The sequence below is a fragment of the Aotus nancymaae genome, unplaced genomic scaffold (genome assembly GCF_030222135.1).
Source record: "Aotus nancymaae isolate 86718 unplaced genomic scaffold, 86718_ANA_hifiasm-v0.15.2.pri h1tg000083l, whole genome shotgun sequence".
NCBI lineage: Eukaryota > Metazoa > Chordata > Mammalia > Primates > Aotidae > Aotus > Aotus nancymaae.
Window position 1 is genome coordinate 7,471,212 of NW_026988498.1, and position 15,190 is coordinate 7,486,401.

The following is a 15,190-nucleotide window of genomic DNA, read 5'->3' on the forward strand; positions in this document are numbered from 1 at the left end:
TGTATTTCTCTTATTTAAAATACAAGAAAGCAGCAACAGGCAGTATATTGTAGTAGTTCAGAACACAAGCTCTGCAGGAAGACTGCCAAGGTCCACACCCTAGAGCTGACGCTCACTGTCATCAATACAACATGGGCAAGTTACTTGACCTCTGTGCTTTAGTTTCATCACCTAAAAACAGGAAGACAAAAACAGTACCTACCCCAAAGAGCTTTTCAGGGGAATAATTGAGTTATTCCAAAGAGCATAGAACAGTGCCTGGCATACAGTAAGTGCACAATATTAGCACTTTTTCCCCACTACAGCCAAACGGACCTTAACACAGACAGTAAAAAAACAAATACAAAAGAAAATGACTGCAATATTCAGATTGCCAAATATAGACTAGGCTCCCGGGCCAGAACCACTTAGTTCAAGGCTATAATAGTTCAAATACCGTTTTATACAAAGAAATGCTTCTCAAGAGACAAGAGTCAGAGAGACTGGCTGCTTTCACTGGGGAATGTCTTCCCACTCAACTATCACAAGTGTGGACAAATCACTGGATCCACGTTTGCAGGCATATTTCATGAAAATTTAGTTGGCACCTATATTCATTATTTTACAATTTCATTTTTGTATACCTTTCAGATCTGTCAATGCAGTTTTTTCTTAAAATGTTTAACTTGATAGTATGTTTTCAATTCCCCCAAGTTAATGAACTATGTGTATATGTGATCACATGGGTGTGTTTAAATGTTAATAATGTACTTGCACACTTAGAATTTTACACTGGAATCCATAATGGTAAAAAGTCAAATACAGCATTTGCCAGTTTTACAAAAAGTACCCCTTGTTTCTAGGGCCCAGCTCATGTTATTTTAAGCAATAAGAAAAGAAAATGTAGGTAATTAATAGACACTTTTTGGAATGCACAGGTTTCCATATATATTTTATAGCATATCAGACCATCTTACGATTAAAAGAACACACACACATTATCTGGGACACTGGTTCATTCCCACCAGAAACACCTGGGAAAGTCAAAATAAGCTGAGGTGCCTCCTATCTTCTGAATAAAAATTTAAGAAAGACCTAGAAATCTATTTAAACCATTTCCCAGCTGATTCTAATGTGCAGGCAAGTTTGGGACCCACTGGTGTTAACAGTCTTAATGCTCAAATTGTCCTTCATACACTAACCCACACATATATGCAGTCATTTCTTGTTACATTTATAGCCAAGTTTGATGGCTCATGCCTGTAATCCCAGTACTTTGGGAGACCAAGATGGGCTCAGCCGTTCGAGACCAGCCTGGCCAACATAGTGAAATCTCGTCTCTACTAAAAGTACAAAAATTGCCAGGTGTGGTGGTGCGTGCCTGTAATCCCAGCTACTCAGGAGGCTGAGGCAGAAGAATCGCTTGAACCCGGGAGGTGGAGGTTGCAGTGAGCTGAGATCACGCCACTGCACTCCAGCCAGGGCAACAGAGCAAGACACTGTCTCAAAAAAAAAAAAAAAAAAAAAAAGTAGGGATGTAGATTTAAGAGCAGTATTTCCATCACAGTTAAAAATTCTGTTAGTCTAGTGAAGTTCAAAGCCTTCTGAATTTAGAGGTGGGAAGATTGCTTGAGGCCAGGAGTTTGAGAAACAAGGCCAGACCCCACCTCTACAAAAATAAAGCAAAACAAGGTCTTCTGATTATAACTACTCAGAAGAACATTTCAGATATGCTAATGTCATTAGGTATAATCACACTTTATATATGTCCAGAACTTTACAAAGTATTCTTATATTTTATTTTTTCAAAGCCTCAAATATACCTAAATGTACATAAAACAGATATGTAAACTAACTTCTGTTTTAAAAATGAAGCACAAAATGGTTACATGACCAGGAAGAGCAAAGTCACAAGAAAAGCACACATTCTCCAGTTCCGGGTTTCTGTTCGTTGGTTGGTTGCTTTTACTCTCAGAAAAATATAATACTACAAAATAAATTCTAGACTCAAAAAAAAAAGAAGAAAAGAAGGTCTGAGGACTGTACATTACTAAGAACTACACAAAAAATGTTTTTCCTTCAAAATTTAATTATGTATCATAAAATAAAAATTCCTGGCTTTTTTTCCTACTTATAATAACTGAAACTGGAAAAGAGTACAGTTGAATGAAAATTTAGTTAATCCTTAAATTGTATGGAACCAAAGTATAAGGATGAATAGAAGTCTCTAGCCTGTAGGAATCTGTTTAAACAATGTAAGAATCAGAACAGACAGATTCATATCATGTGCAGGATGTTTTTAAGAATCCAAATTATATTAACTACTTTACCTTATAGTGATCTAGACCTCTCTCAACTCTTCATATAACATATTCAGGATGAATGGAATTAATTTTGAGAAGCCATATTATGAATACATTTATAACTTAAGGAAGAGCAGTGGCATTTCTTTATAATGCTCATTTTTAGGCTGCATAACAATAAAGTTCAAATTGCTATTTATTTTTAAAATGCACTGGTACACTATGAAATGTTTTATAATTTTTTTTAAAATGCAAATTATACATTTGCATTTAACTCTGTTAAATTATTAATGTAACTCATTTACTGCACTTACTGTTTTTACTAAATTGCAAAAATATTTAAAATTACATTCTTAAACATAGTTAAATTTTAATCACAGAGTTGTTAAGAATCCCAAGAATTTAGTATCGAAAAGCATATTGTAAGACTATTACTTATTCACAGTAATTATATAAAAAAATAAAAAAAATCTATATAATAGGTGACCATAGAAACATTATAATGAAAAAAGCAAGCTTTCAATCTATGTGACTTACTGTAAAAAGCCAAATCTATCTGTGACTTTGTATACAAGGTAATCAGCGTCTTCCCAAGGTTCAATCTCTGCACCTTCTCGTCCCTAAAATAAGGCACATACACAAAAATGTTAATCAGAGTTTACAAAACTAAATTTTTTAAAAAATAAAAGAATGAAGAAATAAGGGCTATTTTTAATGCACTATTAAAAATAAGAGCTGGAAATGAGGCGTTACGAACCTTAACATTTTTTTCCCATTTAAACCCAACTATTTTTGGCAAGATAAACACTATTTCCTAGTTATGACTCTGAAAGATACTGTGTGTCAGCAGCAGCTGACGTGGAGCTGAGCCTGGATCAGGCCAGGGTTCCTTGAGGAAGCTGATGAGGAAAGAAGAGCAATGGGGATGAGAAAGCCACTCAAGAGAAACTGCCGAACCTTACAGTTCTAGACCAAACATATCTCAGAAAAAGATGGTTTTTTTTTTTTTTTTTTTGCCTTTTTATGCAAACTCCTCAGAGAAGCAGGCAGAGAAGCTCCTTGTCTATTTCTTTACTTCACAGCTATGCCAGCCTAAAACTACTCTTAACCAAGGTTAAAAATGACCTTCCAGCTGTCACACCTGGTGGACACTCCTCAGGCCTCATCTAATGGATCTCTCAAGTGTACTTGTCAGTGTCGCTCACTCCCTCTTCCCAACTCCTGTGACACAGTCCTCTCATGGTCTCCTCATGCCCGCCAACTCTTCTTTTGGCTTTTTCTTTCTTCTTTTTTTGAGATAGAGTCTCGTTCTGTCATCCAGGCTGAAGTGCAATGGCACGATCTTGGCTCACTGCAACCTCTGCCTCCTGGGTTCTTGCAATTCTCCTGCCTCAGCCTCCCAAGTACCTGGGACTATAGGCACACGCCGCTACGCCTGGCTAATTTTTTGTATTTCAGTAGAGATGGGGTTTCACCGTGTTGCCCAGGCTGGTCTTGAACTCCTGAACTCAGGCAATCCACCTGCCTCGGCCTCCCAAAGTGCTGGGATTACAGGCATGAACCACCGTACCCAGCCTCTTTTGACTTTTTCATGGGTAACTCTTCATTGCTGGTGTGCCCAGAGTTCGGTCCACAGCCCGCTGCTCTTCTTAATGTAGGTATCATTTACTCGTAGGCTACTAACAAACACTGATCAGTGAAGAAACCCCAAATATATCTATCTATACCAGTCCCTCTAATTTTAGACTCAAACTCCCAACTGTCTTGTGGGCACCGCCATCTGAGTATATTTTATAACTGTCTGCTTATGTGTTCTCCTCTCAGTACACTGTAAGCATGCTGTAGGCAAGAACTGCTGGCACTCATTTCTGTCTATGAATCCCCAAGCATGATGCCTGGCCTGTGTTAACTGTGGGAGAAAAAATGCACACAAGCAGGAATGAATGACGGTGACACTGGTTTTAAATTAGTGAAGCAGTTAAATAAGTAAATCGTTTTTCATGGACTACAATGAAATCTCATCACAGTAAGGGAAACCGTGTCTGACATTCCAAAAATGAACTCTGGGAACTTAACCGATAAGCTGAGCACCACCTTATGACTCATGGAAGGAGGACACAGTCCAGGTGGCTTTCTATGATTTCATCTCCTGCTATTCTCACAAATAATCAAAATGAACAGATGTATAATTACATGCAAGTGATACAAATACAAAACATAACATTTATAAATCATTGCTAGGACTCATTATAGACCTCAGGAGGTAAGGTATAAGGAGGTATGTCAAATGTCAATAATTGTGATTTTCTGTAATATCAAAAAGGGATTCCATACCAACATAAGGATTAAATGCTAATGGAAATTATACATAAATATATAAATTCAAAATCTAACATCCATGGTAAATTTATAATAGCAGATGTAAATTATGAATGCAATGGATATGTAGTTCAATATACTTACTTAATCAAGTATTTATTGAGTACCTAGTGTGAATCAGATAATGTTCTAGGCATTTAGGATACAAAAGCAAATCAAAGAAAAGAAATTCCTGCCTAGAAGGTAGAGTCTCGGCAGGTGTACCGAGTGCTGCAGGCAGGTAGAAGCAGGGGCACTTAACAGGGAGGTGGGAGGTCAGAGAAGATCTCAGTAAGATGGTAACATCTGGGGAAAGATCTGAAAGACGTGAGGCAATGAAACATGAGGATATCCAGGACACAAGTGTCCCAAGCAGAGGAAACAGACAGTGCAAAGGCCCTGAGGCAGGAGCAGGCCTGGTGTGCTGAAGGAACAGCAAGAGACTGAAGTGGAGAAGAGGAGGAAGAAAGAGAGGAGATGAAGTCAGAGAAGAAAGACGACCTCTATGTCCCTGTGAAGTAAACAAACTGCTTCTGTAATTTAAGCTCTCCAAAAAGCAAATCCATTTCTATTTATATGGTTTTCTAATAAAACTCACTCAAAGAGTAAATATGGATACTTACTCTGTCATATTTAGCAACTATTTCAGCTCGCTCCTGGGCAAGTTTGAGTGCTACATCCTGGTCTGAATCTGTGGAGAAGACATCAAATTTAAATGAACTGTTACTGAAAGAATCGTACAGTTAATTAATTATGAAACTAAGACAAAATAAATACAAATAAAACAAAACAATGAATACTGCCTAAAATGACAAATCAACAAAATCAAATAAAAGAACGAGTTAAGTATTTGTAACTACAACGTTGGAATAGCAATACAAAGTAATATGCAAAAAAAGCAAGTATATTAAGGCATACACTTAGGACATAATAAACCTTATCCTTCATGAATTAATTTTGGATCTAAAATTTCATAGAAATTGATATTAAGTAGAAAATGAAACTGAAAGCTCTAAATTTTCAGTGAAGCCCACTTGGGTAGAAGAGATGAACATTCAAAAAGGCTTTCAAAAAGTAAAGGAACTTGGATCTCCACAAAATAAACTAGCACAAGATACAATATTTATTTTACATGATACAAATACATCTTCGTTTAGCCTTTTAGGTCTCTTTATCAACAGTCTCAGCTGCTATAATAATCTCCTAACTGATCTCTAGGACTCTGGTTTGATACACATGTGTGTTTACACACATACACACAGACACACCCTTCATCCTCATTAACACTAGGAGACTTTGAAAAACACAAATCTGACAACAAAAGTTGAGATCATAACATGAAATAGCATGAATATATACCATAAGTTTTTTAAAAGATCAATAAGACGATATAAAAGGCATCTCCTATCCAAAAAAAAAAAAAAAAAAAGCATTCTAAGAGAAAATTTGGCAATGGTTATGAGCAAGAAATTCCCAAAAGTAGCAACAGCAGTAACAACGGTAACAACTATATTGCATTCTTACTAAGTGCCTGGCAGATAGTAAGATACTGCCAGGCAGCAAATACTGTGCTAATCACTTTACCCTGCCTTATCACATGACACTCTAAGGTAGGTAACATTAAGAATCCTACACCAATGATTTAAAAAAAAAAAAAAAAAAAGAGGCTTAGAGATTATAAGCAACTTGTCCACAGGCAAAGATAGTTTTCAATTCCAGTCTTGACTCCACAGCCCACAATTTTAATTACTATTTATAAAAATGATTACTAAAGACATAGATGGCAGATGGAACACACACTTTTACATCCATTTCTCCTAAAACCCCACTAAAAATGACAACTATAGGGATCCTTGAAATGCCCTCCTCAAAGCAAATGGTGGTTCCTAAGGAGAGGTGGGGTTAAAAAAAAGGGAGCTGAGTAAAGGAAGTCAAGTCCCTGAAAGTTGAAGGGACACGCATATGTGTAGCAGAGCCAGGTGCGGGGTGGAAAACCAAATCCTCATTCTCCCAAGCAGGAAATCAATAGAAATGCCAAAAAACGGAAGATGCAGGAAGTAGCGATACTGGCATATTACCTAGAGTAATGGAGGCACACAAGAAAAGTATCCGCCAGGGCAGTGTAGAGTGCTTACTTCTACGGAGCAGGCGGTGAAAAACACAGGAGTCTGCTATTTTCAAAATAAGTCGTACAGACTGCTGAATCTTTAAGCCAAATATAAGTCTGATAAAACTAAAATGTAAAATGAAAAACCAAGACATAGTTAGTTATGTTTGTGCTATGTTTTCTTTATACATTTTTATTCTGATGATTTACATCACATCCTGTTATTTATAGGGCACTGAAGACCAAACTTATAAAAAACATCAAGTATTTTAAAGTTGACTCCTAACAGAGGCTGAGGTGGAACTCTTGTTCCAGTGATTTAGGGAGGGAGAGTCCTCAGGAAAAGAGCATGGGGGGACCAGGACAGGACAGGGTATCCAGTTCAGAAAGAATGTGTCTTATCTGGAGACTGGCTTCAGCCTGGCCTCACAGGATGGCTCTAGAGCAATGCTGCCATACAGGTGATTTTAAATTTAATGTAAAAAGTGTGTTTAAACCATCTTCTTCTTCTTACATTTTTACAATTAAATTTTAAAATGTGAAAAGAAGAAGATGGTTTAAAATCTTTTTAAAAATTCCTCAAGGACTTAGAAATAGAAATTCCATTTGACCCAGCAATCCCATTACTGGGTATATATCCAAAGGATTATAAATCGTTCTACTATAAGGACACATGCACACAAATGTTCATTGCAGCACAGTTTACAATAGCAAAGACCTGGAACCAACCCAAATGCCCATCAATGATAGACTGGACAGGGAAAATGTGACACATATACACCATGGAATATTATGCAGCCATCAAAAACGATGAGTTCGAGTCCTTTGTAGGGACATGGATGAACCTGGAAACCATCATTCTCAGCAAACTGACACAAGAACACAAAATCAAACACTGCATGTTCTCACTCATAGGCGGGTGTTGAACAATGAGAACACATGGACACAGGGAGGGGAGCACTACACACTGGGGTCTGTTGGGGGGATATAGGGGAGGGACAGTTGTGGGTGGGGAGTTGGGGAGAGATAGCATGGGGAGAAATGCCAGATATAGGTGAAGGGGAGGAAGGCAGCAAATCACACTGCCACGTATGCACCTATGCAACAATCTTGCATGTTCTTCACATGTACCCCAAAACCTAAAATGCAAAAAAAAAAAAAAAAAGAAAGAAAGAAAATGTTACATACAACCATAAAAAGGAAAGAGGCTATGTCTTTTGTGGGAACATTCATGGAGCTTGAGGCTACTGTCTTTAGCAAACTAATGCAGAAACAACTAAATACTGCATGTTCTCACTTATAAGTGGAAGCTAAATGATAAGACCTTATGAACACAAAGAAGGAAATAACAGACACTGGGGTCTACTTAAGGGTGGAGGGTGGGAGGAGGGAAAGGAGCAGGAAAGATAACTATTGGGTACTGGGCTTAAGACTTGGATGATTAAATAATCTGTACAACAAACTAGCATGACACGAGTTTATGTAATAAACCTGCACTTGTACCCCTGAACCTAAAAAAATAAAAATAAAAATGTAAAAAGAAGAAGATGGTTTAAACACACTTTGAACCAGTCATTTCAGCATGTATCAATATTAAACATTTGATAAGAAAAAAAAAAAAAGAATAAGAAAAACCAAGACATAGGAAAAAAAAAATCAACCTCATTAGTAACTAAAGAAATACAAGTTTCAAAATATCACTGTGCACCTATTTAGCCTAACCAAAAAAATGCATGGATAATACTCAATGTTGACAACAATGTGAGGACATTTGCAGTTCCTTAACAATGAAGACAAACATATAAAAACATTCTGGGAAGTAATTTGATAATATGCATAAAAAAATCTGAAAACAGACATATCCTCACCCAGCAATTCTACCTCTATAGATTTATGCCAGTGAGATAATGAAACAACACAAGGTTGTTTATAATAGTAAAAACAGCAGAGTGGGAAGTTGTAAATACAAAGCTTATTTTGGAAAAAATGTTTGTGTCACTGCTTCTCCCAGTTAAACTACAAAATGTTAATATGCTTTCCTTTGGGGGATGTGTGAATAACTAAACAGAATGATTCAATAAAATAAAAATACACATGAGTTGTTCAGATTTTCACCATGAATTAATGCAAATAGAAGTCTGAGATAATCAACTCAATTATATACATATTCACTATCCTATTTTAGACTTATGAGCCTTTGTCTGTTCCTTTTTCACTCTTCTGTTGCCCAATTTTAAAACATGATACTCACACATCTACAAAAGTGTAAGGAAACCAAATTAATAGAAATTAAAATCAAGCTGGGTGTGGTGGCTCACACCTGTAATCCCATGGCAGGCAGATCACTTGAGGCCAGGAGTTTGAAACCATCCTGGCCAACATGGCAAAACCCCATCTCTACTAAAAATACAAAAATTAGCTGGGCGTGGTAGTGCACACCTGTAGTCCCAGCTAGTCAGAGGCTGAGGCAGGAGAATCGCTTGAACCCAGGAGGCAGAGGTGCAGTAAGCTGAGATCATGCCACTGCATTCCAGCCTGGGTGGCAGAGTGAGACCCTGTCTCAAAAAAAAAAAGAAAAAGAAAAAGAAAAGAAAAGAAAAGAAAGAAAGAAAGAAGGAAGGAAGGAAGAAAGAAACAAAGAAAGAAGAAAGAAAAGGAAAAGAAATTAAATTCAAATGAGAGAATCTGACTACTTATGAAACTTCATTTCTATTACCAGAGACATGCATTTCTTTGGTAATTAGGCCAAATTCAATAGATAAATGCTTTATTGGAATATCTTTTATACCAGTCCCTTATTCCTGCTACCAGTCTTAGGAGTCTCAAGTATATTTCCAACATAACAATGAAAAGTTTAAAAGTGTAAAGGCAAGGAACGGGGTTGGGAGGTGAAGGCGTGAAGTATCCCAAAAAACATCATGTGGCAAATTATAAAATACAAACCTTTACATAGATCACTGTCAGTCTATAGAGACTTCCAGAAATACTGGACTTCCTCCTGGAATTGGATGAAATTGTATGAGAAAATTTTATAATATTAATGTTTGTATTCTAAAAGGAGGGTGAATTTTTTTTTTTTTTTTTTTTTTTGAGACGGAGTTTCGCTCTTGTTACCCAGGCTGGAGTGCAATGGCGCGATCTCGGCTCACCACAACCAAGGAGGGTAAATTTAAAGCCAAGTGCATTTTGGAAAATATAGCCAAATCTGCTTCTTCAAGGAAACTAAATGAAACATGTCAATTTTTGCCAATATTCAGTTTAGAGACATTATTTGAAAATCTGCATTGCAAGGCAACCATCTATATAGTAAGAAGCAGTATCCTTAGGTAGGGTTTGCTGTAGTTAAATTATGGCTCACACTATCTGGTCTGAAATTTATTAAGAATTACACTAGAATATTTCCTTCGGTTTCATTCTGATTACTTATTTAGAAATTCTGTTGAAAGAACCAACAAGTGTGCCCCAAAATAGTGACTGCAAACGGTATCAACAGCTGTCTTGTGTCTGTGTGTAAATGTGAACAAAGTTCCAGGCACCTATAAACAATGGCAGCTGTGTTGGTTAGTACTTACATCACACATCATTAACAAATAAAAATTTAATCGGGGCATTATCCCAAAAATTCACACATCTTTATGCTCTCCTTGCATGATAAATCCATAATTAATAAAAGTTTATTTGGAAAAATGTGGTTTGAAATATAATACCACTTGTCAAAATATTACGGTAAAGAGCAATCATGAGTGTTAAAATAATTGTAGCTGAAGAAAAAGTTCCCATTATTAAAAATAAAAATAAAATCATGTGCAGAAATATGTAGCTCAACTACTTTCTTTTCTTTCAAGACCGAGTCTCACTCTGTTGCCCAGGCTGGAGTGCAGTGGTGTGATCTCAGCTCACTGCAACTTCCACCTCCCGGGTTCAAGCTATTCTCCTGCCTCAACCTCCCGAGTAGCTGAGACTACAGGCGTGAGCCACCATGCCCAGCTAATTTTTGTATTTTTAGTAGAGATGGGGTTTCACCATGCTGGCCAGGCTGGTCTCAAACTCCTGACCTCAGGTGAGCCACCCACCTCAGCCTCCCAAAGTGCTGACATTACAGGCGTGAGCCACTGCACCCAACTGAGATCAACTACTTTAAATATCAGTCCTCTAATTTCACCAAGATGTTAGTTTAAAAAAAAAATAAAACAACTATATTATCCAAGCCACATTAAACCAAATTATTTTTGATGACTTTATATCTAATGTAACAAAGTTTCAAAGTAAAAGAGGCATATTTCAAGCAGTAAGGATCAGAAGATATTTGAATACTCAAGTGTGCAAGAAATACTCAAGTATACAAGAAAATATCTCAGCACAAATTTACAGATGAAAATGACTACATATTTTTAAGAAGCATTTTAAAAACTGAAAACCATACAATTCTAAGATGACCTCTTTTTCCATTTAATCTGCCAAGAACTTTTAAGAATCCAGTATCCTCCTGAGTTATATGATTTAAAAGCAGGCATTATATCTTAATGCCACTCAATTAACACCAAGTTGCAATGAAAAATTCATACAGTTACTAAAGTTTATTTCCAATAGAACAAAATTTACAGCAGACTATTTCTCCTACAGTACATTTTGACAAATGAACATTAAAAATATAAACAACATCAACTTTAAAAGTACTTTACCCTTTGTCAGATAATCAGTCTGGCCTTGGGAATTAACAACAGCTTCAGTCCTCATAGAGTAATTTATCTATTGCAAGATTTCATTATTATTTTATAGTTCTCGAACACCCCAAGAGCGCTAGGTGGTACCTCACACATTCTGCAATAACTAAAACAAAGAAAGGCAGAAGCAGCTGTACTTTAAACTATCTGTGAAACAAGCACAAGAAGAAAGCATTTGAGATGCATTCAGTCTTCTTCTAAGGGGGAAAAAGACCTTGCTGTGGTTACACAGACTATATATTTTCAAACAAAGCTGATCATTGTTGAGAGTGAAAACATGGCTTTCAGGCTACATCCCAACTATGAGGCACACCAGCCTACACCAGCATTCCATCCACTAACAAACGGGGGCTTGAAACAAGCGGCTTCATAATGTGCCTTCATCTTGAGTCTCAAAATTAGCCACTTTCTTATTAAAAATAAAACTATCGTGGAGCAACAAATAAAATTTTTATTTAAAACATTAAACTAAAGCCAAGCAGAAATGCTCCTCTCCTCAAATACAGTTTATATCTTGATGTAATTTTTAATAATTCTTAATGTGAAAACTGCAGCCTCCGTTTCAGCCCGTTTGAGACAAGCAGCAAAATAAATGCTAAAGTAGTTATTTTGGACTTGTTTTTTGAGAGAGAGTCTCTATCTCTCTGTTGCCAGGCTGGAGTGCAGTGGCGCGATTCTGGCTCACTGCAACCTCCACCTCTCGGGTTCAAGTAATTCTCCTGCCTCAGCCTTCTGAGTAGCTGGGACTACAGGCCAGTGCCACCATGCCCAGCTAAATTTTTTTAATTTTATTTTTAGTAGAGACAGTGTTTCACCATGTCGGCCAGGATGGTTTCAATCTCTTGACCTCATGATCCGCCTGCCTCAGCCTCCCAAAGTACTGGGATTACAGGCATGAGCCACCATGCCAGGCCAGATTTTGGACATTTTTAACAAACAACACACACCTACAAGTGAAACAAATGTCCCATGAGACAATATGTACCACAAGTACTGTAAGATGGCACTGTGAATTCTTCCATTGTTTTATTTATTCCTTCCTTCTTCCCTTCATTGTTTCTCTCTTTCTCTTAAATAGGTAGGAATCTATAATTTGGAAACCATGTTGCAAAAGCAACAGCCCTGTTAGAGGCATGCCTATGAACATTAACGACACTTAACTGGACACTAAAGTTTACGCTCAGTTTAAGCCAGGTGAAGTATTCAACTAAAGCAAAACATCTCAGAAGTTTAGAGGCGAGAAACTTTTCAAGCCATATACCAAGGAAGAAGAATTAGACTGGCACCAAACTTCTAATCAGCTAGAAGATAATGAAACACTATTTCCAAAGTTATGAGCAAAAAAATTATCAGGAACTTGGAATTCTATACCAACCATGAGGAAAAATAAAAAAGATTTTTAGATATTACCAGGTGTGGTAAGCTATAGAATGACCCTCTGCCCTGCCAAGGATGTCCACATCCTAACCTCTGGAATCTGTAAATGTTACCTCATATTACAAAGGTGACTGCAGATATAATTGAGCTAAGGATCTTGAGTTCAGGAGACTGCCCTGGATCATGCAAATGGGGTCACAAGAATCCTCTGAACAGGAGGCAAGAAGGTTAAAGGAGGGAGCAGGTGATGTGAAGCAAGACATCACCAGCTAAGGAAAGGATACAGCCTCCGGAAGCAAGAAAAGGCAAGGAAATGGATTTTCCCCTAGCGGCTCCAGAATGAACCAGCATCACTGACTTTGGCCCAGAGAAACTTGATTTCAGACTTCTGACCTCCAAACCCATTAAATGATACATTTGTGTTGTTTAAGCCACCAAGTTTATGGTAAGCCGTTACAGCAGCATGAAAACGCAAGGATTCAAAGTTTACTGCCTATGTAATGTTTCTTTGAAAAAAGAATTTGAGAGTATACTACAGAAAAACAAAACAGCAACAGGAAGAACTGACAAAGATGCTCCTTGACCAAACTTTGGGCAGGCTCCTTTGAGCCCTCTTCTTGACTAGCCCTCTACCTCAGCCTTGTCCTGTCTTCAGCCTGCCTAGCCCAGTTGTAGCAAGAATCCTGCTAAGCCAGTTTGGCAAGAATCCTGCTAAGCCAGTTTGGCAAGAATCCCCCCACCCTTCATATCTGATTATCCTGGATATCTAAACAGATTCCTCATCCCCCACCCTTGATATCTGATCACTCTGGCCTGTCTTCAGCAAGAATTCTGTTATGTCGGTTTAGCCAGAATCCCCCTATACTTGATGTCTTTCCTTTTAGTGATTTTCCATCGCTGATCTTCTTGCTCTGCTCACTGGCTATACATCTCCACTTGCCCTTGCTGCGTGCAGAGTTGAGCCTGATCTCTCTCCACTATTTTGAGTCTTGATACCTATTGCAATGGTCCTGAATTTTTAGGTCCTTCACCTTTTTAGCAAGAGTCAGAATTAAACATAATAAAAAAGAGAGGCAAAAACAAGATTCATAACATTGCCGCAGGCCAAAATTAGACATTTCCAGATGCCAACTGTGTAGCTGCATAGAGAGCAACCTGTCTACATTAGAATAGGAAACATAAGGTATCTTCAAGAAGAAAGTGGATTCCAGGCAACACATAGATCATGAGTATATCAGTGATACAGTAAAAGCTTACATATAAAGACATCAAAAAGAGTGTAAGGGGATATTAGAAATCTGAAGACAAGCAATTAACAGAGTGAGAAAAGTCATAGGCTGACATGACGTAAAATACGAAGGCATGTGGCTGTGACCTTGATGGTATACAAGAAAAGTGAATTCATTTGACCTGACATCTTTAACATTAGAATTATATTTCCTTCCCTACATACACCATAATATTTGAAATTGAAGTAAATGATATTGACACTATTGTAATTATATAAGAATTTTATTGGCTATTAATGTTCGCAATAAAATATAGACAATGACTAAACTCCCTGATCTACATACACACTTCCCACTCCAAACCTAAGCCCCTACTTTCTAAAAGCAATCACTGTTACCTGCCAAAAATATTCTCCATACTATTCAAGAATCTGCATGTATTCATGCACACCCACCAATATTTAATCTCCTTTTTTATTCAAAAACTAGAATCATTCTAAAATCTACATTTCTTTTTCACTTAATAGTACATCTTAACCGTACAGATTAACACCTATAGATCTATCCATCAGTGCCCCTAAAGAGTTAGCAACCATTTCTGGGGAAAGAGGCAGAGGCAATGAGCTCTGTTTGTGGCATCTGCAGATTTCCACTTGGCAAATACTCACGCTATGGTGGCCAATTTCCAAGCTGCCAATGTGATGTCACTGAATGCAGTTTCTCCAGTACCCCAGCGGGTCTACCTCAACCTTTTCCACAGCTTGATAGCATCCTAAATTACTAGTATAATTTATTGAACCAGTCCTCTCTTGGGAATTTGAACTAAGAGAAACAGAGAATGGATCAATTTGCAGTGGGAGTTAAAGATGAAGCACCATGCAATAAACAGCTTCTTAGGCAATGATGACCAAAGCCAAGTTGAAAAAAATGAGGAAGTAAAAACTACCAGTAAGCAGAGAGAAGTGGCTGGTACAGAGAAGAAAACAGCACCCGAGATGCAGAGCAGAGCAGTCACCACCAGAGAGAGACCTTTTAACCCAAAAAGGACTGAATAGCCCACCCCAAAGCTGCTTCAGGCTTCAGTTCCTGAAGGCTTTCATTTCTAGTAAAATG

General features: G+C 37.5%; 1 protein-coding gene across 4 annotated transcripts in view; it reads right to left on the bottom strand.

Moving 5' to 3' along the window:
* USP6NL (USP6 N-terminal like) overlaps positions 1 to 15,190 on the bottom strand; it is a 150,846-nt gene that overhangs the window by 60,358 nt on the left and 75,298 nt on the right. For 2 of the 4 annotated variants that reach the window (XM_021670621.2, XM_064369080.1), the window contains 2 exons: positions 5,264 to 5,331; positions 2,820 to 2,902 (listed from right to left, as the gene is read on the bottom strand). In XM_021670621.2, the coding sequence (XP_021526296.1) occupies positions 2,820 to 2,902; positions 5,264 to 5,331 (151 nt within the window). Of the gene's footprint in view, positions 1 to 2,819; positions 2,903 to 5,263; positions 5,332 to 6,718; positions 6,938 to 11,429; positions 11,676 to 15,190 lie in introns of those variants that run through there. The other 2 variants (XM_012443446.3, XM_012443445.2) reach the window with 2 other exon arrangements.